General features: G+C 35.7%; 3 protein-coding genes across 4 annotated transcripts; 1 reads left to right on the top strand and 2 right to left on the bottom strand.

Annotated features, from left to right (window-relative positions):
• The first annotated feature begins 1,966 nt into the window (after positions 1 to 1,966).
• LOC122309768 lies at positions 1,967 to 6,806 on the top strand. The gene is made up of 10 exons (XM_043123416.1): positions 1,967 to 2,369; positions 2,574 to 2,643; positions 3,504 to 3,628; positions 4,008 to 4,116; positions 4,223 to 4,286; positions 4,375 to 4,430; positions 4,825 to 4,932; positions 5,304 to 5,453; positions 5,973 to 6,143; positions 6,303 to 6,806. The coding sequence occupies exons 1-10, from the start codon at positions 2,116 to 2,118 to the stop codon at positions 6,534 to 6,536; spliced, it is 1,341 nt and encodes a 446-aa protein (XP_042979350.1). The 5' UTR covers positions 1,967 to 2,115; the 3' UTR covers positions 6,537 to 6,806.
• A 227-nt stretch (positions 6,807 to 7,033) lies between these two features.
• Positions 7,034 to 11,439, bottom strand: LOC122309773 (DNA repair RAD52-like protein 2, chloroplastic). Of its 2 annotated transcripts, XM_043123424.1 has the most exons (5): positions 10,893 to 11,439; positions 10,645 to 10,682; positions 10,227 to 10,318; positions 7,259 to 7,416; positions 7,034 to 7,135 (listed from the first exon to the last, which is right to left on the bottom strand). In XM_043123424.1, exons 1-4 carry the CDS (start codon positions 11,306 to 11,308, stop codon positions 7,279 to 7,281), a joined length of 684 nt encoding a protein of 227 aa, XP_042979358.1. In that variant the 5' UTR covers positions 11,309 to 11,439; the 3' UTR covers positions 7,034 to 7,135; positions 7,259 to 7,278. The 2 variants fall into 2 exon arrangements, with proteins under 2 accessions (XP_042979358.1, XP_042979357.1); XM_043123423.1 differs by having other exon boundaries at positions 7,034 to 7,416; positions 10,893 to 11,438.
• Positions 11,440 to 19,037: 7,598 nt separating this feature from the next.
• LOC122309770 (hsp70 nucleotide exchange factor FES1) lies at positions 19,038 to 24,967 on the bottom strand. Its single transcript, XM_043123418.1, has 8 exons — positions 23,291 to 24,967; positions 22,641 to 22,732; positions 21,189 to 21,339; positions 20,376 to 20,503; positions 20,069 to 20,227; positions 19,800 to 19,985; positions 19,410 to 19,616; positions 19,038 to 19,335 (listed from the first exon to the last, which is right to left on the bottom strand). Exons 1-8 carry the CDS (start codon positions 23,562 to 23,564, stop codon positions 19,315 to 19,317), a joined length of 1,218 nt encoding a protein of 405 aa, XP_042979352.1. The 5' UTR covers positions 23,565 to 24,967; the 3' UTR covers positions 19,038 to 19,314.
• Between the last annotated feature and the right edge of the window lie 1,449 nt (positions 24,968 to 26,416).

Below are 26,416 nucleotides of genomic sequence, written 5' to 3' on the forward strand. Positions count from 1 at the left end.
CCACATAAACAAGCACACAAAAAAGGTTGGGAACACTACACTAGATGATTTATAATTAATTGAAACCTTGCCCCCTTTTCCAAATCCTAAACTCCTTTATTGCGTTCACACTACAGGCAAACTTGAGTTCGATCGGCTTCATCTCTTCTCCTTCCCTTCTCTTCTTCCCATTTCCATTTCCCTTGTCTTCGTCTCTTATTCTTCCCATTTCCTTTTATTCTTCCACAGCTTCAATGAGTAAACTTTTGGTTCAGCATCGGGGGGCATTGTTCTCACCGTCAACCCCTTACCAGACCCATCTAATCTCTACGAGGACATTAAATGAGTTACCAATCTCAGATCGACGTCGACAATTTATTTTCTAACTTTACCAGATCCTATTGCTTCAAAATCTTGAATGTTCTTCATCTCCCAAGTCTATTAAATTATATCATAACGAATCATTTCAATAATGATTCTAAAGAAATTATGAATGAGCTAAAAAACAATGTGGGTTAATATTCAGTTACACACAAATGAACAATTTTTTTTTTTTTTTTTTTTTCATATGTATACACAAATGAATAAATTATGATGAAGCTAATAGGCAAACGAGGTGCTGGAGCACGAAAATGAACAAATGCTCCTTCAAAAATCAAAAATACAAAATAAACGTCCATAGAATAACATGCAATGGAGAATAACTCATGAATAAGAATAATTGATAAATGAGTCCAAAAAATGGTGCCGATGATAGAGAAAATGGTGGCGGCGACGTGGGTGGTGGGTTGTTGCGGCGACTGCTAGTTGGAGCGCAAATCGACGCCGCCCCAAGCTCCATTGCTAGTCCATTTTTCATTTTCCTTGATTCATTATTTTTGCTGAATGTATTTCATTTTTTTATTATTTCTGATTTGAGATTTGAGTTAGTCGAAGCAGGAGGTAATATCGGGTAGCAGAAATATCAAAAGCGAAACATGGGTTTCATCTAGTCTGCAGCACACATGAATTACAATGAGGAGTCTATTTGTCAATATCTCATTGGAGAGCTGTTATTTGGGATTTAATAGACCGACCTGTTATAAGATTCTTTCTAAAAGTTATTATTTTTTAAGTAATATTAGGTATAAATTATAATTTATAAATATAATTTTTTTTAATGTGAATTTTATTAAAAAAAAGTTATATTTTTTTATAAAGAATTTATGTGAAATTTGTACATTTAAAACTTATATATTATTAATTTTATTAAAAAAAGTTAGATTTTTTATAAAGAATTTATATGAAATTTGTTCAATTAAAGCTTATGTATTATTACTTTTAATTTTTACCTTTAATTCAAAAATATTATCTTAATAATAGTTTAAAATACATGAAAAAATAATTATTTAATACTTAATCGAGATCGTGATACAGTTATTATTATATCGTTTTTCTATATTTAATGCAGTTTGTAATAATGATTGAGCGATCTGAGTTTTTTAACAGAGAATTTTTAAATAATTTATATTGTGCTTATTTAGGTCATTCATAGCAATTAAAAATAATTTTGCAAAATAATCTTAATTTTTCTTGATTTAATGATAAACAGGTAAGATAAATTTAAATAGTATTGTATTTATTTAAATAGTCAAGAAATTCATTTTATATAATATTTACAGTTTTATAATATGTAAGTTGTTTATATTTATTTAAATAAATTTAAGATAAATAGAAATTTTTTTGATAATAATAAATTTATTTATGGTTTGGCTTGAATTATAAATAAAATGAGATTATTTTAAATAAAAAATAAAGTTAAATAATATATTGTTAGAATATTATTTTATAATATTATTATTATTTTAAAAAGTGCATTAAACTTACCTACTTTACTATACGCATCGTATGTACTTCGAAGTTACGTCTCCTGAAAGAAAATAAGAAATAAAAATCAACCATGCGTTACGTCTGCACAGCCACACATACGAACCTAAATATTAAGTATTTGCTACCAAAAAAAGAAAAAAAGAAAAGAAAAGAAAAAGGACGGTTAGAGAGGCAGAAGAAAGTTGCAGAGGCATTCGTTGAAGCAACGAGACTGTTTAAAGATAGAGAGTTGAGTAGTTCTTTGTTTCGAAATTTGGGATTCCGACGATGGCCACTTGGCTGAGGACACCACCTCATCCCGGTCCTCCACTACTCGATTACGAGATTAATAGGCTAAGTTTTCAGTCTCGAAACAGTCGAATCCTCTGCTTCTCCGATAACCATCGTCGACGAATTCTCTCTGTGGATAATTTTAGGAATCTTCGCCGCCGTAGCAGAATCTATTGCAACAACTCTGATGATTCCATAAACAAACAACAATCGCAATCAACTGGAATTCAACTTTACTCGGAGATTGAGAGGTTATCCTAGCTCCCCTCCCCTCCCCGCTATTAATGATTATTCGTATCTAGTTTTCTCCCTTTACTTTCTTCTGTGCACTTTATCATCCGTATCCACTTTCTATCAATTCGTTGTTAGTTGCATACTACGTGCTTATGTACACATTTGTCTCATGTCAGAAGTGCTAAACCGGAAATAATCGTCTTTCTTTTATGTATATGCAGATTACTTACAGAAACTGCAAAGCAAGCGCAGGGTCCTTGGGGTGGGTCAGGAGAATGGACGGAAGTTGAGGTGTTTTCTAACTTAGCTTTTGCACAGTATCTCATATGGATTTTAGTTTCATTCATTTTTAGCAAATGGTCAACCGATTTTGATGTTAACATTAGTAATACTAGATGGAAAATTTTTGCATCTACACTTGAAGTTCCCTCTAAACTACCTGATAAGAGGTTTTGGTGGCTGGGGTCGTGTATTTGAGTTTACTCCTGGGCGATAGGTCTAAGAGGCCCTGCCTTGATGAGGTTCCACATGATCAAAGAAGAAAAATCTTCGGTTATGCACCATTGGTTATAAAAGTTGTTGTGTTATAACTATATGCTTGTTTATTTCGTAGAGCCAAGTCAAATAAATCTATGTTGACTGTGAACATAATTTCTGTTGCAATATTGGATGGAAAACTGTCTGTTCGAATGTTCGAATTGTATTGCGACTCTATTATCTGTTTTCAATCTGGAATATTTTATCAATACTATGCAATCAAAAAATTTATAACAAGATCAATTATTTTCAATTCCAGTATCGTGCTATGATTAGTTCAAGATGGGAACTTTGTCAAAATGGTTCTTAGTATTTGTTCTTTTGTCTCAAAAAGAGTTGAGGCATGAAAAAAACCCCCTTAGTTTGTGAAAGGAGACATGCTGATGATGATCAGTAAGTTAATGCATTGGGAATATGATATATGTAGAGCCTAGTAATGGATCTTTTACCGGTACAACGTTACAAACTCTTTTACTCGTACAAACTCTTGACGAGTAGTGCAGCATATGTTTAATACAAGCATGTATAAACAGCTTAAATTTTTTTCCTCCCTCTTATACCCTTTTGGAAATGTATAATCGGTAGCATTATTTTCCCTTGTTGTGTCATCTCAGGGAGCATGGGTTCTCAAACCAAGCAGCTCAAAACCCAGGGCAGTTGTACATTTTGTTGGTGGCATATTTGTTGGAGCTGCTCCTCAGCTTACCTATCGCTTATTCCTTGAGCGCCTTTCAGAAAAGTGAGTCACGGTAGTCACAATATTAAATAAATAAATAAAAATCATTGGTAGTAATGTTCTTCAATAGAATTTGTGGTGCTGCCACATGTACATATATTTTGGATATTTTTAATGTTCTTTATTTCATGATAAACCCTATAATTTCCAGTATTTCACAGATAAAAGGTAAACATCGGCTCCCAACTTTTAAAGACTACTCATATTGTGGCTCTCTCTCTCTCTCTCTCTCAAATTGAAGTTGGACTTTGTCCTTTCAATGTTTTATTCTGCAGATTAACTGTTTCTTAATCTCTAGGCTATCCCCTGCCAGTGGATTCTTGTAGAATTGACTATACCGAGACGTAAGAGAAGAATGCTAAAACCTCTTTTTGTGATGTAGGGGTGTATTGGTGATTGCAACTCCATATGCTAGTGGATTTGATCACTTTTTTATTGCAGATGAGGTCCAGTTCAAATTTGATAGGTGCTATCGGTTTATGCAAGAAACAGTGAGTGTTAACAGTGATTTACAGAACTTTCTTTCTTTAAATATGTATAAAAAGAAATAATGAAACTAAAAATAAAAGAAAATCCTAAAAATGCTTAATTATGCAGATACAAGATCTTCCTACTTTTGGCATTGGACATTCTTTGGGATCTGTCATCCACCTTTTGATTGGTATTACAAAAACTTCCTCTTTGCTCCTAGGTGTGCACATGATTTGGTCGCATCAATTCATTAGATTGGTAACTTAATTCTTGATCAGGATCACGATATGCTGTTCAAAGAAGTGGCAATATATTAATGGCATTCAATAACAAGGTATTTGACCTCTGAATTCTCAAGCATGCATGTCAAAGAAGCGAAAAGAAGTTAGATGATTAGTGGCAAACTTCTTTCTTCAAACCCAACCGAAAGGTTCACTCGTAACAAGTGGTGTAATTTGGTGAAAAAATTTAAGGTTCAGCATATCGACACAAAATATGAATATGTTTAGATGAGATTGGTTGATGCATTTTCTTCACTTTTCTTTCCTGCATAGAAAGGTTTGGACATGGTTAAGACTAGATTCTTTCCTGTGTTTTTTTTTCCATCTTCAATTCTCTTCCTTTTGCAGCAAACCATTTGAACTCTACATATCATTCGTTTTCTAGTCTGCCTTTTACCATAAATATAGGTCTTTAGAAACTTATGAAAGTCTCTGTTGATATCACAGGAGGCAAGCTTAGCTATCCCTTTGTTCTCACCTGTTATTGTCCCAATGGCCCAAAACTTCGGACCACTTCTATCACAAATTGCATCATCACCGACAGTTCGCCTTGGGGTGAGTATCTAAGTCCTAAGTCCTAACATCATTTGGTAATTTGAATGAAGTATTGTTTTCAAAGCTTGATTCTTACAGCTCACATTTGAAGTCTATAATCATCATCATCTCTCCAAATATTGTTAATACAGCATATCATTATTATTAAATGTAAGGATAACTTGAACTCTTTACATTTCAACATATATATTCGTGTGAAGGAATATATATATATAAACTCTTTTATATATATATATATATATAAAAAAAAGAGGAATATATATATCAACTTATAAAATGTGAGAAAGATGCATAGTGGAAAGCACTTATTTCATTGTTTGGCATTAATGATTCCAAGAAAGAGCGATCTCTTTTCCATGAAATATTTGCAGGCGGAGATGACTTTGAAACAATTAGGAAACCTTAGCCCTCCCATTATGAAGCAAGTTCTTCCTTTAGTTGAGCAACTCCCTCCTTTGTACATGGACTTGGCGAAGGGAAGAGAGGATTTTAGTCCAAAACCAGAAGAAACAAGACGACTGGTATGTTAAACGTTAAAGTACTAACTCATTTTGGTTCGATTTAGTTTTGTAGTCGAATTTCTTTGTGTTTCCATCTTTCTTTTTTTTTTAACATAATTTTTTGCCATTGGTTGACATCTCATTATCCACGTGAAGCTTTTCTCGATCTTCAAGAAATTCTGCTTTTTCCTGTATTAAATGGGTGGTACAAATTTGGCTAGGCAAACATGACAGCTGTGCTCTAAATGGTTAAATGTTAAATGATAGTGATTGCGATTCAAGTATGGTTTGGTATGTGGTAGCAAGGTTTTATGGATGTGTCCCACTGGTGGCCTGGTTTATATAGGGAAAACATGTAATGGCATATTGCTATTTGCAGGCCATCTGGGCCTCCTTTGTTGGGAGGGTTCTTGAAACATTGAATATATTTCTAGCTTGAAAATGACAAACCATAATTGCAGCTCACTGCATTACTTTTTTTTTTGGAAACTTCATTCTACGTTTGTTACTCTCATAAACTAATGTTTCATGTTTCTTCAGATAAAGTCATACTATGGCATTTCCAGGAACCTCCTCATAAAGTTCAAGGATGATACAATTGATGAAACCTCGGTGCTAGCACAGGTACTTAGTTCAGAATCAGCCATTAGTTCAATGCTGGACATGTCCATGCGCTTGTTGCCCGGAGATCACGGGCTTCCTTTGCAACAGGTACTTTTTACCAAATCTTTCCTCGGACTTGCACGGTTCTGAATTATAGACACTCGAGAATAGCAGTTACCATGCATTTTCAGATATCCCTAGTTGCGGCTTTGGGTTAAATCCAACACTCGCAAAAGATACACATAATTTGAACTCTTGATTTTTCAGGCGCTCCCTGACGTTCCACCAGCAATGGCTGATGCAGTTAACCGGGGAGGCGAGCTTCTGGCAAATCTGACTGTGGGTACACCATGGGAGTCGGTAGGCAAAGAAGTAGGTAACACATTTGGTGTAGACTCGAAGATCCTTCGTACAGAAATATCAAAGGACGTAGAGCAGCTTGTAGATGTGATCACATCTTGGATTGCGTCCAACACGGGTCCAAAACTTTTGAGGCCTTGAATTTGATGACTTTGAAACTCCAAACAAAAATGCAAAGAAAGAAATATACCGATTCCGAGGAATCAGTGTGTATATAGCTACTGTCTTTGCTCATTTTCTCGCGTTCATTTATGTCGCATAAGGAATGTCCAAAGTTTGTCCAATGTAGATGTAAAAATGGATTCGACAACTCAGAATTCAATGTACATGTTTGCTAGGCTGTGACAGAAATAAGCGTCTGTAAACAAAGGAATAGAAAGTCTCCCTGCTACAATCGCTTCATCGTCGTCAGTTGATCTCAGAAGCAATTAGAAAATGTAGATGTAAACATGGATTCGACAACTCAGAATTCAATGTACATGTTTGCTAGGCTGTGACAGAAATAAGCGTTTGTAAACAAAGGAATAGAAAGTCTCCCTGCTACAATCGCTTCATCGTCAGTTGATCTCAGAAGCAATTAGAAAGGAATCTTACAGAATACGTCAGTGTCTCGAATGAAACACATATGCTAAAATGCATTGTAGTCTATAAAAATCGTCTTATATTTATAAGCAGTTAAAAACTCAGTTTACCAAACAAAATGTCAACAGCTCGGTTCTCCACAATCCATACCTAATAATCTGCAAATTCCAGATGACCACTTAGTATCTATTAAATATATTTACACCAACTGGTAGCGCAGAAAGTATCATCCAACTCTAATAAGTTGAGACAAAAACTTCACACATGATTGGAAGATTAACCTCCTTGTTTTCTGTAGCATCTATTCTTCGTGATAGAGATACAAGCCAAGGCCAAACCGAGCACATGCTCTACAGAAAGCTATTTCCTCTGCTGCAGCAACTGGATCCAAAATGTGGCCATCACCAGGTGATACGGTTCCAGTCGACTCACGGTGAGCCTGCATCAGTATGTCAGATAAACAATATTTGTTAGAGATATGATAAATATTGAGTTTTTTTTGTCTCGGTCATTGGACTATATGGTATGGGGCACCACTCACCCTAAAAGCATATATATAAGAGTTTAATCAATGCAAAATATTAGGCAACATTCAAACTGCACAATGAAAAGAAAACGACAGACAAAACACTTTTCTTCTTTAATTAAGCGTTCCCCCTATCATCCTTATATAACTATGAAACAATGAACTAGCAGAGAAGCACCATCGGACAATACACTGACTTAATTCCACTTAAAGAGTACTACTTAAAACTAAGAGTTCTCAGAAAACGTTTGTGCATGATGTCATTACACATCCTAGTTCACCATTAAAATAAATCCCTAGTGTGCCATCAACTTTCCAACGGCCTCAAATGTAAAACTTAAAAGAAATTGTAGTCAGTAATAGATATGACTTCAATGCAATGGCTAGTATCTCAATGAAGTAACCATTGTTCCTATTTACTCGTGCAATTCCCAGTTAGAAACTCAAATAAATATCTGTGGTGTCGTGGGCACCCTATATAATATTTTTAGGACCTATATTAAACCCATAAAACAGGACTGTTGCGTAGTTGTCATATAAAAGGATCGAAGCCTTCAAAATAGTCCTACTCAAATCTTAACAAATATAGACAAATATCCTCCCACAAGCCCCCAAAACAAATACCTGCAGACCCAAAAACAAAAATCCAGAAATTTACTGGGGAACCTAATTTTGCAGAAACAAAATAAAGTGGAGGGGGTTCAAAATACTTTAAAAATACAAGAAAGTTTAACTTAAAAAGGGTGACAGACAAAATACAATGTATTGGTGTAATAAACATAAACAGGGGCCATGTCTACCAATGAAAGAGGCTCTAGTATCAGCATTCATTAATCTTCAAATAAATTTGCATAGTAATATCTTAAAAAAATTCATATTGTTTGTTTGACTGGAGACTAGATAGAGTAATTATGGTCATTAGTATTCTCTTGTATACTTCCACCGACGCCATTGTAGTAAGGTTGCTTCCCCCTTTCTCCACAATTTTCTTTTTCCATTAATGTTTCTTAATTATATAGTAAACTATGATTTATTTCCTTTCACCCACCTAGAAAGTAAAACAAGTATCGTTTTTTTATACTGCTAAAATCATCTCTTCATCCTCGCAACCTTGAAACACTTTCATAATATTTTTATCACTTCTTTCAGAAGGGCACGGCTAAAAGGCCGTAAGAGCTGAAGACATTATAGCTGTTCATACATAACTTCCTCCTGTGAAAGGGCTCTTCCCACCAAGAATGCTAAGTTCCAGGTACTGAGGATTTTAGCCAACTCCTGCATTATATATTTAGGGCATCCAGGCTTTGCCTATTATTATGAATAAAAATTCTTGATTACCGATCAAAATATATATATTTAGGGCATCCAACAGGCAAGAAAATTTGGGAAAAGAAATAAAGGGATTCCGAAAATTGTTTATACAGGCACTTCTGAAATTACATCATATCCTAAATTTTCCTCCAGAATCCTCTGAAACCACAACAACTTCAAAACTAATTTCCTCTGAAATCTAATGTCAACACAATTTTCCATTTCCTCATTTCCAATGGCAACTGACTTTCACAACTTCAACTCATTCTTCCCAACCAACAAATTGATTTAAAATGTGAATTTTGAAGTAAAAATTTGAGGGATGGTGTCTTTCTTTTTGTATACATCATGCTGTTTCAGAGGAACTGGACACATTGACCTGACCCCTTCCATTTTTCATTCCGGGGAGAAGGAGATTCGGGTCGTGTGATCTGGTCAAAAAATCATTACGAATTTTAAGGATGATGTCTAAATTACATATTTTAAAGCCACAAAATTCTCTATAAAAGATCCTAACAGAATATGGGGCAACTAGATGCTCGTCTAGAGAATATTCTAACCACGTGTCTACGATTCTCACCCAGACTCTTTAGGCAAATCAAATTGATAATGAGGCCTCCAATCCATGCCATCACCCCCCCCCCCCCCCAAAAGAAAAAAAAAAAAAAAAAAAAAACTCCCTAATCATATGTCAAATAATGTACTCAAGCTAACAACACCTGACAAAATTTATTATTGAGCCTCAACGGAAGTAATGAGTAAGATTGATTAAGTATCATTGCAAAAACAGCCAATTTAAAAGCTTTACTCATGTTAGCAACAGAAGAACTAGACCAATTGACCCCTTAATTAGTGAATGAAGTGGAAATTAAGAATCGTGGAGTGGTTTTACAAGCCCAATGGTCTGCTCTGGCCTCCCGACCATGATAATCCTCATTCTCTGCCCTTTTCGTTTTGTTTTTGCTGTACTTATATATTTGGTCTTTGCCATTTCTTTATAATAAACAATATACTTACCAAGAAACGACTCAAGAATGGAGATGATTTAACCAAACACATGCCTGATGTTTACCGTTCTTTCTCAATAAACCAGTTCTTTAACCCAGAAGTTTCATGAAATTATGCAAATATGTATTGCATTCTAAACTTACCTTCAGTGGTCACGAGAAGTTTAATCATTGTGTTTTGTGTTTTATTAACTTTGCATAAACTTCGGATATAACCAAGCATGGCGATGATTTGTAATGGCATGTATGATGTAAGATAAAGTAACAGTGGGGAAAATAGTTTTCAGACAACAAACATTGAATAAACAAAAAATGGAGCATTTTTGGGTACCGATGAATGTTTTTTAGAGATATAAATGTGTTAGATATGAATATCACATAGTTTTGCTAACTATTGAATCACACCTCTCCATCAGATCCCCGAATGGTGACTCGATAAACCACAGTCACACTTCCATTGTCAGCGAATATAACATCACGTATTTCTCCACACCATCCTGCAAAAAAGGTGTAAGCGGCAAAAAAGATCTAGAAATGTGGATTTCAAAACATAGTCAATAACACTAAAGTGAGTTGATAGGGACTACAATATTGTTTAGAATCAACTATAAGATACTTTTTAAAACTTAAACAAGCACGATATGCAACTTGCAAGAGATACGGAAGGAATCGAGTTGTTCAAAGGTTGTAAAGCGAGGAAGATAAACACGAGGTGCAAATTAAGAAGATGTTCAGAAGACATGTTGAAGAGTAAGGTATTCGGTTGGCGCACACATCACATAAATACATACAATAAAATAAGGAAAGGAAGGATTAGACAGACCAGGGGCATAGAAGCTTAACATTCGGTTGGCATGAAACCTACACAAGAGCATCGCCGGATCGCCAAAAACTTGTATTAGATCAAACTCTAGTAGATTGATGTCTGTCATTCTTTGTTAAATTATATATATATATATATATATAGAGAGAGAGAGAGAGAGAGAGAGAGAGAGAGAGAGAGAGAGAGAGAGAGAGAGAGAGAGAGAAGAGAGAGAGAGAGAGAAGTGAACTGGAGAAAGTGGCAATTACCAGGGGATGAAGGTTGCAGTCTCCGCATGATCATCATGAGGAGGAGAAGTATTCTTGATGATATTGTCGGGGATTCTCTTGTTGAGGTCTCGGAGGATCTCAACGAGAGGGCGAGTGATGCAGGAAGAGTTCGTGGGGGAAAACGACTTGTCCAGGGGCACCACATAGTTGGAATTCGGCACGCCTCCCTTCTTAGCACCATCGCCGCCTCCGCTACTATTACTGCCATTTGTACGGTCCAGAGAGCACACTACGAGCTTCAAAGAATCCTTACGCCTTCCGCTGCACCTCCTCTGCGGCCCTACTCGAACAAGTCCCAAGTCGCTGTCGCATTTGGACAAAGACGACGAGACCGAGAAAGACAGCGACGGTGACTTGGTGAGGAAAGGATGATTCGAAATGCTTTGCACAGCCATTTTAGTCCCACTGCCTACAAAACCTCAAAGATCTCCCAATTCCACTAACTTTTGCTTTTATTAATCTTCTAGAAAAGTAAACGGGATCTGGATTTGGAGTCTGGAGGCTGGACAAACTGGTAGATACGACTAAGTTATGTCCTAAAATGAAATTAAAAGAAACATCAATCAAATTACAAAAATAAACAAAGTCAAATTTCAATGAATTACATTTGTAGAATACATCATTTAAAAAGAATCATTCTCAAGCCGTTGATATATAGGATATATCATTCACATTATTTAATTGATAAAATTTAATTTTAAAATCAAATTATATCAATATATAATGTATAGATCTTAGAATAATAAATAAAGTATACGGTATACCAAACTCTAGTTCTCTTAATTCCTTTTTTTTTTCTTTTAAAAAACTAATGATAAATTAATAAATAAAATGATTTATACTTTTGATCGGGCCACCAACTAAACTAACTAGCCTTCGCCCAGGCCATATGGGCTTCGTGTATGGAGCCTTGTACGTATGGACAACCATAGCGGCTGGGCCGGCGGACTTCAATTCAACTGCACATGTAAATTTTGAATTTATTCAGTTTATTTAAAATGATTGGGTTCAACTTATATATTCTAAAATTATAAATATTATTTCTTTTTTATAATAGCATTTCAAATTTTACAATATTTACCATTTTCAATAACTGAAAAATCAGTACATATAAATAATATTTTCTTATAATATTATAAAAAATATATATAATCTTTTGCAAAATTCTAATTCTGTTATGAACTGAGAAAAGAGAGAGTTTCAAATATAGAGAGAGAATGATAGAGAGTCATTCTTATTGATTCATATCAAATGAACTTAGATACACCCATATATATAGGGTTACAAAAGTCTTAATTGACGACTATGACTTGGTCAATTACGACGGCTAAATGTAGTCATACAATACAAGATGGTTTATAACACTTCCCCTTTGGATGACCATATTTAAAGAATATGCCTCGTTAAAACCTTGCCAAGGAAAAACCCTGTAGGAAAAAACCAATGGCGAAGGAAAAAGAGTACAGTATTCATGTGTATCGCCGAATGCTTTAGGATTGCCTCATTAAAACCTTGCAAAGGAAAACCCAGTGTGATAAAACCTTAGCGAAGGAAAAAGAGTACAATCAGCACAAGTCTTCAAGACATTACTTCCCCTGAAAAGTGTATGATAACAGGTCTTCAAACCTCCGCATTTCAATGTTCTGCATAATCTTCTTAAATGTTGCAATTGGTAATGCTTTAGTGAATAAATCTGCCAGATTTTTACTTGACCGTACCTTCTTTATATCAATTTCAACTTTCTTCTCATGAATTGCAATGATCTTCTTGTGTGTATCTGAAAGATAACTTGCATCTGTATATCCAACTAACTGTGAACTTGATCCATGTTGATAAAATAATCACAACTGGATCTTTCTGCTCATCACTACTCTTCTGTAATTGTACTCTTCTGGAGTTTTTATAAATAACACAATTAGTGGAGAATTCATCAACATTAAACTGCTAACCTCATTTTTCAATAAAAAAAAAACGGTGGCCAGCCTTTTAAGATCAGACAAGCGCTGCGGATTTTCAACTCTTCTGTAGGTGTCAGGCGTGCTGTCAAGCACTGCAGCTGTCAGGCGTGCTGTCAGACGCCGCAGAGCTATGAAGCTATATTCCATCTCTTTTCTCTTGCTTCACGAGAGATGTTGTATCATAATTTTCTCTATAAAAGAGATATTCAGCTCATCTTCATTCGCATCTCATCTTATTCACTTTTCTGTAATTATACTGCATTTTTATTCTGCAATCTCTTTCTGCATTCTTATCCTGCAATCTCTCTCTGCAATGGCTCAGCAATCTTCTCAGGGTCAATATATGAGGTATTTTGCACCTCGTTCATCAACTGTTCCTGTTTCTACCACAGGTGCTATCATGCAATATAATGATCTGACTCGTAGGTCAGATAATGAAGCTATCTATGAGCTTGTGAGTCTCGGAACCCGATACTCATCATCCATTGTCGCATTTTCTCAGCGACTGCAATCCAGAACTTGTGGAGATGACAATCTTCACGAGAATATTGCTATACTTCAGCGACTTCTTCTGGAGTCTAACATGAAGATAAAATCAATAAAGAAAGAGAATAGGAATTTAAAATCATTGCTTAAATCTTCTTTTCGATTGCCCACCCCTTTAGATAGGGATGCCATGCAGATTCTTGAAGAACAAGATCATTTAAAAAATGAGGCAAAGTGCCTCAAATTTTTGTAATTCTTGCTTCAAGATAATAATATTTCACAAATATTCATATTTGTGTTTCTATCTTTTGGTAGATGTTCTGTGTGCTCCATTTTATTTCTTTTTTAATAATGCACACTTCATATCAAACCCATAATATGAATCTGAAATACTAATTGTATTAAAAGATGGTATTTCATGACTAATAACATCATCCATCTTCCCCTTGAAGCCGCAAGGGTTTCAGATTTATATTTCAAATATGTGCAGTTTTTATGAGCTCTTCTGGAGCCTCAATGACATTTAAATCATATATATAAACTGCAATAATAGCTTGTTTCCATTTGCGTTTGGATTGCTTTAGATAATATAAAGATCTTTAAAACTTGATAGAATACATATTTCCAGATGTATTCATATTAGAAGCTTCAGACAGTTTCTATCCTTCAGGGATTTTCATATATATATCATGATCCAATGATCCATATAAATATGCAGTTAATCATGCATATCCAAACTCTTGGTAACTTTCAAGCTAATAAAAATTTCAATATGATTTCAACCACTTTAAAATCATATCAATATTGTTTCTTCGAGAAATTCACTTATGATTTCTATATCACATTTTCATATTAAAAGTTTCAGACTTTTTATATCATATATATAAATATCCACAAAAATCACCTCTTTAGGTGTTTGGACTTCAAGTTCATATTTATCACATTTTACTTTGTGATATCAATTCTGCAGGAATTGAGAAACTGATTCGTGATTTATATATCACACTTTTATTTCCTTTCTATAAATACCCACTGACATTCAACAAGCATCACCTCTTTAGGTGTTTGGACTATAAGTCCCGATGCATCATATTTTACTAGTGAATCAATTCTACAGGAATTGTTTCTTTCAAATTTGGTCAATATTTTACGTCGTATTCTTCGACGATTCTTGATTCACTTTTTCCATTACTTCTGGTAATGTCAATTGCCATCTCATATGGATATACGTTGTCGACAACGATTTTATTTCTATCCATAATTTCTCCATTATTCATGAAATATAACGAGATCTCGTTATTTTCAGGTACCTGTCCCTCTTCAAGGGAAGACATTTTCATGAAAAATCTCTTCAGGAGGCACTCTTCAGGAGATTTATACTCTTCAAGAGTTTATATAGGAGAATTTTATATAGAAAATTTGGATGAACTTTATTGCTTGTTCTGTGGATATGGCCTCTTCATGAGCACCAAATTATTTGTGCTTTTCTCTTTTGAGATGCTTTATCTTTTGTATCAATACGTCTCACATGCCTTTAAACATGTCTTTAGACTGTTGAATTTCTTAATTGTTCTACAGGGACTTCAATCCTCACTGGGATTTTAGCAGCTAGAATATGAAACATTTTTATCTTATTGTATCCAAAATTTAATTATCATCTGAACTTCTGGTTCACATATGATAATCAAGATAGCGTCGAATTATTTCATCTTATTTGCTTCTGCCAAATTTTTCTTTCCACTTCTGATGGTAAAACTTTATAGTAAAAGAATCTTCTGGTTCTTTTATGGACGTCCATATGAAAATCATTCGACTTATTGTAATTGATTTTGGATGATCAAGATAACCATGAAAAGATACAAATATTTTGAATCATATCACCTTTTGATGCATCTTAATATTTGATTCAATAATTTGTATAATATCATCTCAAAGAGAAAGCTTACAGCTTTTCCAATACTAGCTTCTGGTCTGAAAAGATATTCATTATCACGTCTAATCTCTTAGTTTCTTTGAATGAAAAGCATCATTCTTTTTATTTCAGGGAATAGAATGATATAAATTCATTATCATTCACTTCAGGGAATGATGTAGATATAGTAAGACGTGACTAATGATTCTTATCAAAAACTCATTATTTTGATCAGTCATTAAAAGACCATATATAAATTTAGAATATATTGTGAACGTTTGCATTTCATATTGCTACTTCAGGAGCATATTCGATATTGCTACTTCAGGAGCACATTCGAGACGTTCATTCAAAAATATATATTATTTCCACAATTTCAATTATGCAACTTCAGGTGCATAAATCATAATGAGTTTTTGGTACAAGTATCAATCATTTAAACTATGAGATACTCAAAAGCTATTATTGATTTAGGGCGATCCTTCAGGGATGCTCCATTTCCATTCCAAGATGAATCTTATCATCAATAATTCATAACAAGTATAAATAAATAAAACTTGTATATAAACTATGTGAATAAAAATTAATCACAGATATAATTAAAATATGAATTATAAAAATTTTAATTCATCAATACACACCTTAAATATTTCAAATGATATTTTAAAAAAAACTTACTTGAAATAGAAGATTACAATCTTCAATATCATATGAACTTCGTGCACTCTATCTCTTATAAAAAGGGACCATCAGACTGTTGCCCGTAAAGATGTCTCATTTATCCATCAATGGTCAGACTCCTCGCTGTCAAAATTATGGACACACAAATAAATACACTTCCTTTAAGTTGATGCCATAATTGCTCCTGCAGAGGCTACCTACTAACAAGTCATCTCTAGAATAAGTCTAAGAAATTGTATATTGCTACTTTAATAAAGCTACGGCCACCTACTAACAAGTCATTTGTAGAATAAGAGCACTAGTATTGGGCTCAACAAAATTAAAATATATCCAAAAAATAACCAAAATGTGAAAAAAAGTCCTACAATAAACTCAACAAAGCTACAGTAAATTTGGCCTTCAACCAAATAACTGGCCAAATTTATTGAGCCAACTTCACTAGCTAAACATTATTTTTGGAGTAAAATAATTGTTCCCGCAAAACCCAATTCTCTCCCGCCTCTGCCTTTCCCTTTCATTTCCCTCACTCCCTCACTGTAAATCAGAAACTTCGAAACTCATCTCCCAGCCGAACCTAGCCGCAGCACCTCACCCAGCCGCAGCAACGAACCCAGCCGCAACACCGGACCCGGCCGCAGCACCGAACGAACCAAACCTCACTCTCTCCGTTGTCTCCCAGCTGCAGCACCGAAGGAGCTAAACGTTCTAGCATCGGACGGAACTCTCTCCGTTGTCTCCCAGCTGCAGCACCGAACGACAACGCCACTCCGAGTTTAAAGAGCACCGGTGAGCTCTGTTTTGTTTTTTTTTTGTTTTTTTTTATGTGATTTCTTCTGATTTTCTTGTGATGCGATTTCTTCTGATGCAATTTCCTTTTTTTTTTTTTTTATGCGATTTCTTGATGTAATTCTCAAGCTTTGATTTATTTATTTTTGAATTCTCAACTGAAATTTTTTCAGATGCGATTTCTGGAATTCATGCTGCCATCGAGTTACTTTTTTTTTTTTTTAATTCTCAAGCTTATTTTGAATTCCTGGATGTGATTTTGGTGTAATGAATTTGATAAAAGCATTACTGATGAAAATACTAGTAGTGTATTGTACTGAAACCGAATAGTGAAAATACTAGCCGTTGGAGAAATTATAATTAGAATTAAAATATACAAAAAGTTCAAAATCAATATTTTAATAGAATAGTGAAAGATTTGTTGAGCCTATTATTTGATGTTGTAAAAAGTGACTAGTTAAAATTTGTAAAAGTGAATTCTCTAGCTAAATTTTAGCTAAAGAATGTTGAGCCCACTACTGATGCTCTAAGTCTAAGAAATTGCATGTTGTTACTTTAATAAAGCTACGGCTATTCCCTCATGCCATTTTTCATAAATTAATGTGCAAAAGTCATACTTTTTAAAAGCCTCATCAACTTGTTAGAGAGAGATAAAGAAAACTAAGGTGAATCAGGGAAACCAACGTTAGTGGATTAGGGAAAAATTCTAAGATGTCATGCGGCTTTTTCCAACAACCTATTTTTAACTTTTATGCCAAGTTTCTTTTCTACCATATTTAATTAATGAATCTGGTCACAACTTTGAAGCTCGTGTTTGCCACTAAGTTGTGTTTGAAACAACTGGTTCTACGTTGACAAATCATGAGCAGCCACCATCATCATGTCTCGCTAGAAACCTGTTCATCTTTTCTTCTGCAACTCTGGCTCAGAATTACGCTTCCGATATTTCCTTCAAAACGAGAGTAGACAAAATAATTAGCCAAATTAAAGGAAGAAACTAAAAGAAAACTAACGTTTTCGTGAGCTTCTTCCTGGGTGACGTGGGTATGCTCTGGCTTGTTCTATGCGTTTGAGCCACTACAAGACCCACCGACAACGTCCTCTGAATCAGCCCAAACTCCGGCGCTCTCTCCTTCGAGATCCGGTCAAATTCAAGAATAAATATCAAAACAGAGACACCAAGCGGCATGGAGTGGTTCTCGGTGAGCTTTCAGCATCTCCTTCCTCTATTTTCCCTTTTCAGCACATTTTCAAATCTAAATCTGAAGAAGTCAACACCTCTCTGGCTGGTCTATGATTTCTGTCGGAAGTATTGTGCGGTGGCTACTCATCAGATCGTCGTGACCGACTCGACGACGATCTGGTGCATCGTGGTTACGTCGTGTGAGCACATGGCTTCATAGAGGGCGAGAACCACCCTTTGATTACTGAAATCGGTTTCCTCCAGTTCGTCGAGTCACTGAAGCATGGACAGCATCGTATCGGTGATTTTGTGAAGTCCAGAGACGAGCTCTCGAAGAACATGGCCATGGAAACTGGCGTGCCTTGCCGACAAAAAAACTGGCCTTTAGAGATGGGCTAAATATTCTGGAGACAGAGGAAGAAGATGAAGTTGGGAGAGACGAGGAAGAACACGAGAATCGTGCTGATAACGTGTTATAAACTGAGAAAAGAGAGAGTTTCAAAGATAGAGAGAGAATGATAGAGAGTCATTCTTATTGATTCATATCAAATGAACTTAGATACACCCATATATATAAGTTTACAAAAGTCTTAATTGACGACTATGACTTGGTCAATTACGACGGTTAAATATGGTCATACAATACAAAATGGTTTATAACAAATTCTAATTTCTAAAATTCTCTATTTTCGCAACATCTCGAGATACATGCAATGGATAGACTAATGCCATGTTGCTCGAAACCCGATGCCTCCAAATGTATCGATAAGTGCATATACTTATTTTTAGAATTTATGTGTTTTTTAATATTTAAAAAAACACAAATATTTTCAAGAAACAAAAACAAATGCACTCATCGGTACACTTGGGAGACAGGATTCGAGCAAGGTAGCAGCACCCATACGCAATATGCCGGTATTAAGACAACGGACGCTAGTAATAAACGGGGAAAGAAAGGCCGAAAGGACTAGGAAGATTGAAAGTCATCAACCATCTACGTAGATACACATATTTATTATACAGAAACGATGCACTACTGAGTCCTGACTTCTTGCCATTGTACATTGACAGAAATTTCGGTTTGAGCAGGTCAGAAATTAAAGATAGAGAAAGCAAACTGTGCAAAGGGCTCAGATCAAGACTTCCTTTATATCATAAATAGACTTAAAAAAAAAAAATACAATTCATCTAATAATCAGTCCTTTTCTCTCTCTCTCTCTCTCTCTCTCTCTCTCTCTCTCTCCTATCCAGTAAACATACAGATTCACGTCAGTCTACAAAGAACCCCGCAACCAAAAAAAAGGCGCATAAGACTGTTATCCAGCAAGGCATCCATTATGAGCATAGTAGCCAGATGCCTAGTCCCGCATATGCCGGTGCAGGACGAATGTATCATTATGTTGGAACCTGTGTTTCCTGTCAGTTACAAAGCTTTCAAGTTAAATGAAAGTTCAACAAATCACATCAACCAAGCAAGTGCCAATTAATACCTTTCCCAACTTTGAATGGAAAATCTGCTCCACTTCACTCCGGAGGCTATCCACGTCCATTGCATAATCCTTGACATCTTCCTCTGCCATTAACTTTTGAAGTTGCAGACTCATTCTCTCTAATGCACCACCTAAACCACAAAAGTCCTTCAAAACTAGTGGTTCGGCCACCCTGAGTTGCAAAAGATTCTTAATTGCAACAAGTGCCTGCAATGCATCTCAATTGCTGCACATATTAGATTAGAACAAAACAGCAGAATTTCCAGCAAATAAACTGAACTCCATTTTCAAGATTCTACACTATTTCTAAGAGTTAGTAGTGCAGGACAGCATGTATCGTTTTGTTATTAGAAACAAATATAGTGTCTAATAAGATTAATGGTCAACCACCTTCTCCTGTAGATCAAGATCATCTGATGCCATTAGGTCAACTACAGACTTCAAGAAAATTTGATTGCTGAAAAACGGAAGGTCAGCTTTAACCACATTTTCTAACTGACACTCTGTCAGATCACCCACAAGAATGACAGCTTTCCTGCGCAGTCTGATATCAATGCTTGAATTGCTCAGAATGTCCTAAGAAATAGCAACTGTCAGTTGCAATACTCGGCGCTATATGAATAATCTCAAATCTTTTTTCTCATTCTAATGTAGGTCACCTGAAGCATCATATATCCAGCTTCTGCATAGAACAATTCCTGGCCAGCTGGATTGTTTCGGATCAGTGCTGAAACAGCATATAATGCTTTGATGGATTCTTCTGTTGAACTAGATTTTACCATCTTCATTAGCTTTGCCAGTGCCCCAAGTTCCAGGACCTGAGAGAGTTGCAGACTTTTAAATTAGATTTCTTTCAAGCGCCTCTCACTTAATTTCATGAAAGCACACGTTTCACAGTACGGGTAGAGAATATGAAACATGAACCTTTTTGCAACTCAATAGGTTCAGAAAACAAACATTTCATACCTGCTTCTGAACAACCGCATTATTCTGACTGGCTTTCCCAATAATCCATGCAGCAAGTCTCCTAATATCTTGGTCGCCGTGATTAAGCTCTTGTATAACCACATCAAGGCCCCCAAGTTTCTTCAAATCTTACAAACACAAGTTTAAATATGTCAGCAACTAATTTTCAGGATAAAATAAATAAAAGAACAAAACACCTCAAGGTTCATAAGATTTCAAATTTTCAGAAAAAGTAACAACATGCCAACAATTAAACTGCAATGGTTTATCAATGAGCAAGATATACACAAATAACTTGGGGCATATATTTAGAAAAAGGTGGAGGTATGAAATGTCAAAAGCTGCCTTGCCGGTTCGTCAATTCCTTTTTTTAGTAAGTGTCAGTCCGATAAATATTATGAACATGATATGATATGAAATTAGCTAATTAATGCTGCGGCTGGAATAATCATTTTAGAATGCTCCCACTTAGTTCATATGGTGCTAGCAAGAACAACTGTGAGTACCTATCCCCTATGACAAGAAACACAAACAATCTAACTATATGAAAGAACCCTATTCTGCAACAGAAGGGATTTGCTTGACAAGCGACCCAACTCATTCGCATCCAACAATGCCATTAATCTGGCAAGCCACCCAACTCTTTTGCATATGATAATGCTATTAGTCTGACATACCCACTTGAAGGTCTGCATGACTTTCAAACCGCAGGCCACATCGCCAGGTTTCAAAGTCTTATCTACTGTGAAGTAAAACTTGCACATCTTCAAGCAAAACTTGCAGATCGATGAGAAGTAAAATATTCACACCTACCATTTGCATTATCTATTGGCTCGACAAGTATTAGAAGCTCCTTTAGAGCACGTTCACGATCTTCCAAAGACAAAGAGGAATTATTTAAGTCATCTATAGCAATTTGCATCAACTGCGCATCCGACGGCATTCTTAACTTCTCCATCAGGTCCTGTTTAAGCATAATAGATTTTTTTCCGGTAAGTCATTTAAGCACAACAGATACATCATATATCTCCAGCAAACACACTGAACAGGTGCATGTGACACAGCACATAAGGACAAACACACTTGCTAGAGTCTACCCAAAATATGACATAATGCAGAAGCACAAAAACACTTGCTAGAGTCTACCCCATATATGACATATTACATGCATTAGCTGAAGGTTCAATTCATTTGATTCATGCAAAATAATCTTGTAGGGACTGATATCACATATTGTGTTTACTTCATAACCTAAGATAAAATTTTGCAGTGACAAATTAGAAAACTTGCACTCTCACCAAAAAATAAAGAAGTAACCATCACACATGGATGAAAAAGTGTAACGCCCAACTGGAAGACCCAAACCACATAGTCTATGCTTCAAAAGGACTAGTCAATGATACAATTAAAACTTTATAAAGAGCAAGAACTTTTTCCCAAACAATGTGGGATCTCATATACCACCTACCCTTATACTTATCATATGGGGTATCACAATCTCCCACCCCCCCTTAAATTCCCTACATTCTTGTCAGACCTGTCCGTTGTAGGTGGCACAGCTCTCACATTTCTAGTTGGGATAGTCTCTGATATCATTTGTAACGCCCCAATAGAAGGCCCAAACCACATGGCCTATATTACAAAATAACTAGTCAATGAGACAATTGGAACCTTATAAAGAGCAATAACTTCTCTTTCCCAAACAATTTGGGATCTCATTCATACCTACCCTTATCCTTATCATATGGGGTATCACAAAAAGAAAATCTATAAATGCATTGGTATGAAGGAAAGAATGGAATCAAGAGGAGGGCACCAATAGGATGAGACTATCATGACCTAAAAAAGGTTATTGGCACTAGATGGTGAAGAATAACAGAAGTTTCAAGCAGACAATCCCAAAAAAAGTAAATTTCAAAGCATAATGTTTTTGATAGGCACAACCAAAGCCTAGAGTGAACAAGAGAAGCACTCAACAAAAATCAAAGATAATGAAACTTCCCAGGGTGCGGTGCACAGGACCGGAGTTTATTCTGCAGGGGGGTCCAAAGGGTCCTACCTTGGAGAGGTTCCCCGACATAAAAAAAAAAAAAAAAAAAAAAAAGAAGAAGAAGATAATGTAAAAGAACACAAAAATCATAAATAAGATACAATATGCTCATATAGATGAATTACTTGTTCTAATTCTTCATGGCACAAATGAATATGCAAGATAAACAGTACTTTTGTGATTTGCTACCCATGAACATTTTAATAGTTTCCCACCTTTAGTTCTATTTGTCGCTTTTTTAGCTCACTGGGTGATAGTCGTTTGACATCTTCAGATGCTTTCTTTAATTTTGCGGGATCAGAATGACCTGATTCATTTACAAGAGAAACACTTCAGTAGAGATACTCGACATAAGAAAAAATAGAAGTTTGCATTTAAAACCACGAGTTAAATATCAAGTATAGGAGTCCGTATTTTCCATTGTCATCAACATTGTAATTAAGGGATTCCGATAAAATGGTATTAGTATCCTTCTGGGTCACAAACCCGTCATAACTTCTCATTCACCAGAATTGAATGCAGTAAGCTATCCAGAATGAACCAGTGCCATCTGGGCATGGAGTCGATAGGTACTCTATTTGGCCAGTTAGGCTAAATATATCAATTGATAATAACCAAGCCCCTATCTCTAAATAGTAATATTAAGAAACGACACCATTGGAGCAATTTTTTTTTTTTTTTTATAAGTAAAAGATTTTATTGATCCACGTAAATAGGCAAAGCCCGAGTTCACAGGGGTATACAAAAGAGAGCCTAGTTACAAACTAAGTGCTACGAATAGTAGCATAATAGTCGTTAATTGTAGCAAATAATCAGCTAGCCATGAAAGTGGAAAGGGAAAAAAGAAAGAAGGGATTACAATTACCAATAGCCCACTGTAACATTCCTTCGAGGGAAGAAAAGCCGCCGTCGGAGTCGTCGTTCGCGACAGCCTCGGGGGAATCGTCCCGTGCATGAGGGTTGCGAAGCAGATCCGCCTCCTCCTTTGCGGTGGACCAATATAAAGCTCCCGTGGACGAAGAGTTATTATTATTACCAGAACGAACAGAGTCGGCAGGAGATACCATCGCCCAGGCAAGAAGTAATGAAAGCAATAGAAATAGCCATGATGGAGCAATGCTTACTGGTCTCTGTCCCATATCTTCCTCCTCACGTCCTTTCCCCCGCTATGATTTGTGTCGTAAAACTAAATCACTGACACAATTAGCACGGCTCCGGATTGGAATCTGGAATCCTCTCTCTCTCTTGTGAGCTCTCTCGGGGTTTCTTCGAATCGAATCGCTTCGCTTCGTATGTTACTCAAAGTCGAGCTCACATGACGATTCCAGTCGCGTCGTTTTTATGTCCTTTCGTCGACGTGGCCCCGAGCTCTGGGACTCCCTCGCCTCCTAAAATTACACATCACCTCGTAGAATCTGTGCCGTTTATTAGAGATCCGTCGGTTCTCATCATGCTTGAATACGGATCCTTGCCACGAGATGATTATACCAAAGGCTCGAATTTCAATTTTATTTTAAAACAAAAAAATTAACTTCAATTAAAATATATTAAACTTTTAAAATTCATATAATTATTTACTAAATCTCCAAACAATACAGCAAGAAAAAGTCTAGTTATATGCATACCACCCGACGCACTATTATTGACCTATCAAATGAGACGGTGCGTTTCATTAATAGAGTTGCATAGCATCGTCTGGAGCGGGAGGTGACCTTGGTCTTCATCAAATGCGAAATTTATTCTCATTTCCACCAAAATCTCCTTCTTCCAGCAGCAGACCATCAACATCTCAAGTGCCAAACCAGTCCGATCTTCTCCTCCAGACTTTATCCTCTTTCCCTATGAAGACTGAAATCATTAACCCTAACCCCTACCAGTCCAATCTCCTCCTCCTCCTCAATTGAAACCCTTACCCTTTTAGTCTTTGTTTTCCTAGCCAACAGTATCAAACCACATTAATTAAGTTGACGATGGTGTTGGGGGTGGCGACGTCGCTAGGCCTCCGTCGTGCAACAGGTTGAGAGCACAATCGTGCTTTCTTTCAGCTGAAAAAACAGAGTTAAGCCTGCGCATTTTCGTGAGTATATGTGGATTTATGGATGAGCTATGGACTTTAGTTCAAGGGGAGGAGGAAGGGGTTGGCCAAGGCGACTTTGTGGCGGTGCTCGGTGGGGTTAGAAGTTGACGATGGCGGCGCTAGGAGCTGCTCGTGGTGGCTGTGTGTGTGAGGAGTGGCTGTCGATTTTGTGGGTTTCTGAAACAGTAAACGTTGGGGTGCCTGATCCGTGGTTCACATGGGTTGGATACAGTGGTTACGGCAGTGATTGGGTGGTTTGCAAGGCTGATGTGAGAGGAGAGGGTGGTGATCTTGCGGTTCATGGTGGCTTTTGGCCATGGATTTGGTGCTCGATTGATGCGTGGAGGTGATTTCTAGTTCAACATGAGATGAAAATAGAGAAATTGAGAGATAAAAGTAGAGAAACTGAGAAAGGAGTTAGCAAGAAAAGATGAAAATGGTGGAGGAGATCCATGGATGAGGTGGTTAGATGAAAATGGCTGAAGTGTGTTCTGATTTCATTTCCCTCTTCTTCTATGTTTTTTTTTTTAATAATTTCGCCTGTCACGTCAGCAAGTGGTGCCCCAAATGGCGTGCAACTTACCTGGACGTAGAAGGACTCATACAACAAACGCAAAAACCGAAAATAACATTCATAAAATACGGCTTTTTTTTTTTTTTTTGAAAGGTCATAAAATACGGCTTAAAACATATTTTATTGCATCTTACGCACTTTAGCAGACTTTACTGTAAAACACATTTTAAAAAGATCGTAAATTTCTTATTTTCTTTATTTACTTTCGCAAAATTATATAAAATACGGCTTAGGTTTTATTTTAAGGACTATTAAAAAAGAGTATTAATATTCTAAATTTTTAAGGCCTCTACATCACTACTTAAATTTTAAAATAAATTTTAAAATTTAAATTTTATAAATCAAATCTTTTCATATGTGAATAATGTATTCTCCACTTAATAATAGATTAATTCTTAAAAAAATCTCAAAATATTCCCTAACTAGACATGTTAGTCCAAAGCTCATTAGCCCAAAGCTCATTATGGGTCAACATTTACATTTATGGTAGTGAGCATTAGCCTTTAATACAAGAGTTCCGACTAGCGACATGGCTCATGTCTCCCAAATATTTTTGTTAAGGGTGGCATTTCAGCCACCGCTCCAGCTCCCGTTGGGGAGCTATCTTTTGTCATTTTAGTGTATTTTTTTTTTTTAAATATACATATAATTTTTTAATACTTTTTAATATTCTTTTTTTAAAAATACAATATTATTAAAAAATATTTCATTAATTACAAAATAAAAAATAAAACATAAAAATAAAAATGGCCAACAATGGCTCCTAGTAGGAGCTAGGAGCAGTGGAAGTTAGGAGCTGTGGCTTTAGTATTATTCTTTTGTTAATACAAGTAACCTAGCATTAAATTATTCATATAATTTCTCTACTCCTTCAAACTTTCTTCTTTAATATGTTGATAGCACGATGAGATCATTTCATAGTTATTAGAGCTCGAGATTTGCTACTCATTATCTCCATATAGGCACACACCGCATTTTATTTTTTTTATAAAAAAATATTTTATTATTTTTTAATTTATACTCATTATCTATATACCACATATTTAGTAAAAAAAAACAAATTAAAAAAATGTGATATATAGTATATAAAAATAATGAATATAATTTTTTTAGAACTCACATATAGTCTTGTGCATGGAAGGGAGTGGGAATCAAGCAATGCCATTGGATATCATTAAAGACAACATTTAAAATGGTACCAAACAAGAGATACTTTTTTGACCTAATCAATGCTTGAACATTGTCCCTAGATGGACATGACAATCATATATGTTAAAAAAAAAGGGTGAAATTGAACATTGTGTTGGGAGATCGGGCCAAGAATACAGGTCCAATTCAAG

This window comes from Carya illinoinensis, chromosome 5 (assembly GCF_018687715.1).
Source record: "Carya illinoinensis cultivar Pawnee chromosome 5, C.illinoinensisPawnee_v1, whole genome shotgun sequence".
NCBI lineage: Eukaryota > Viridiplantae > Streptophyta > Magnoliopsida > Fagales > Juglandaceae > Carya > Carya illinoinensis.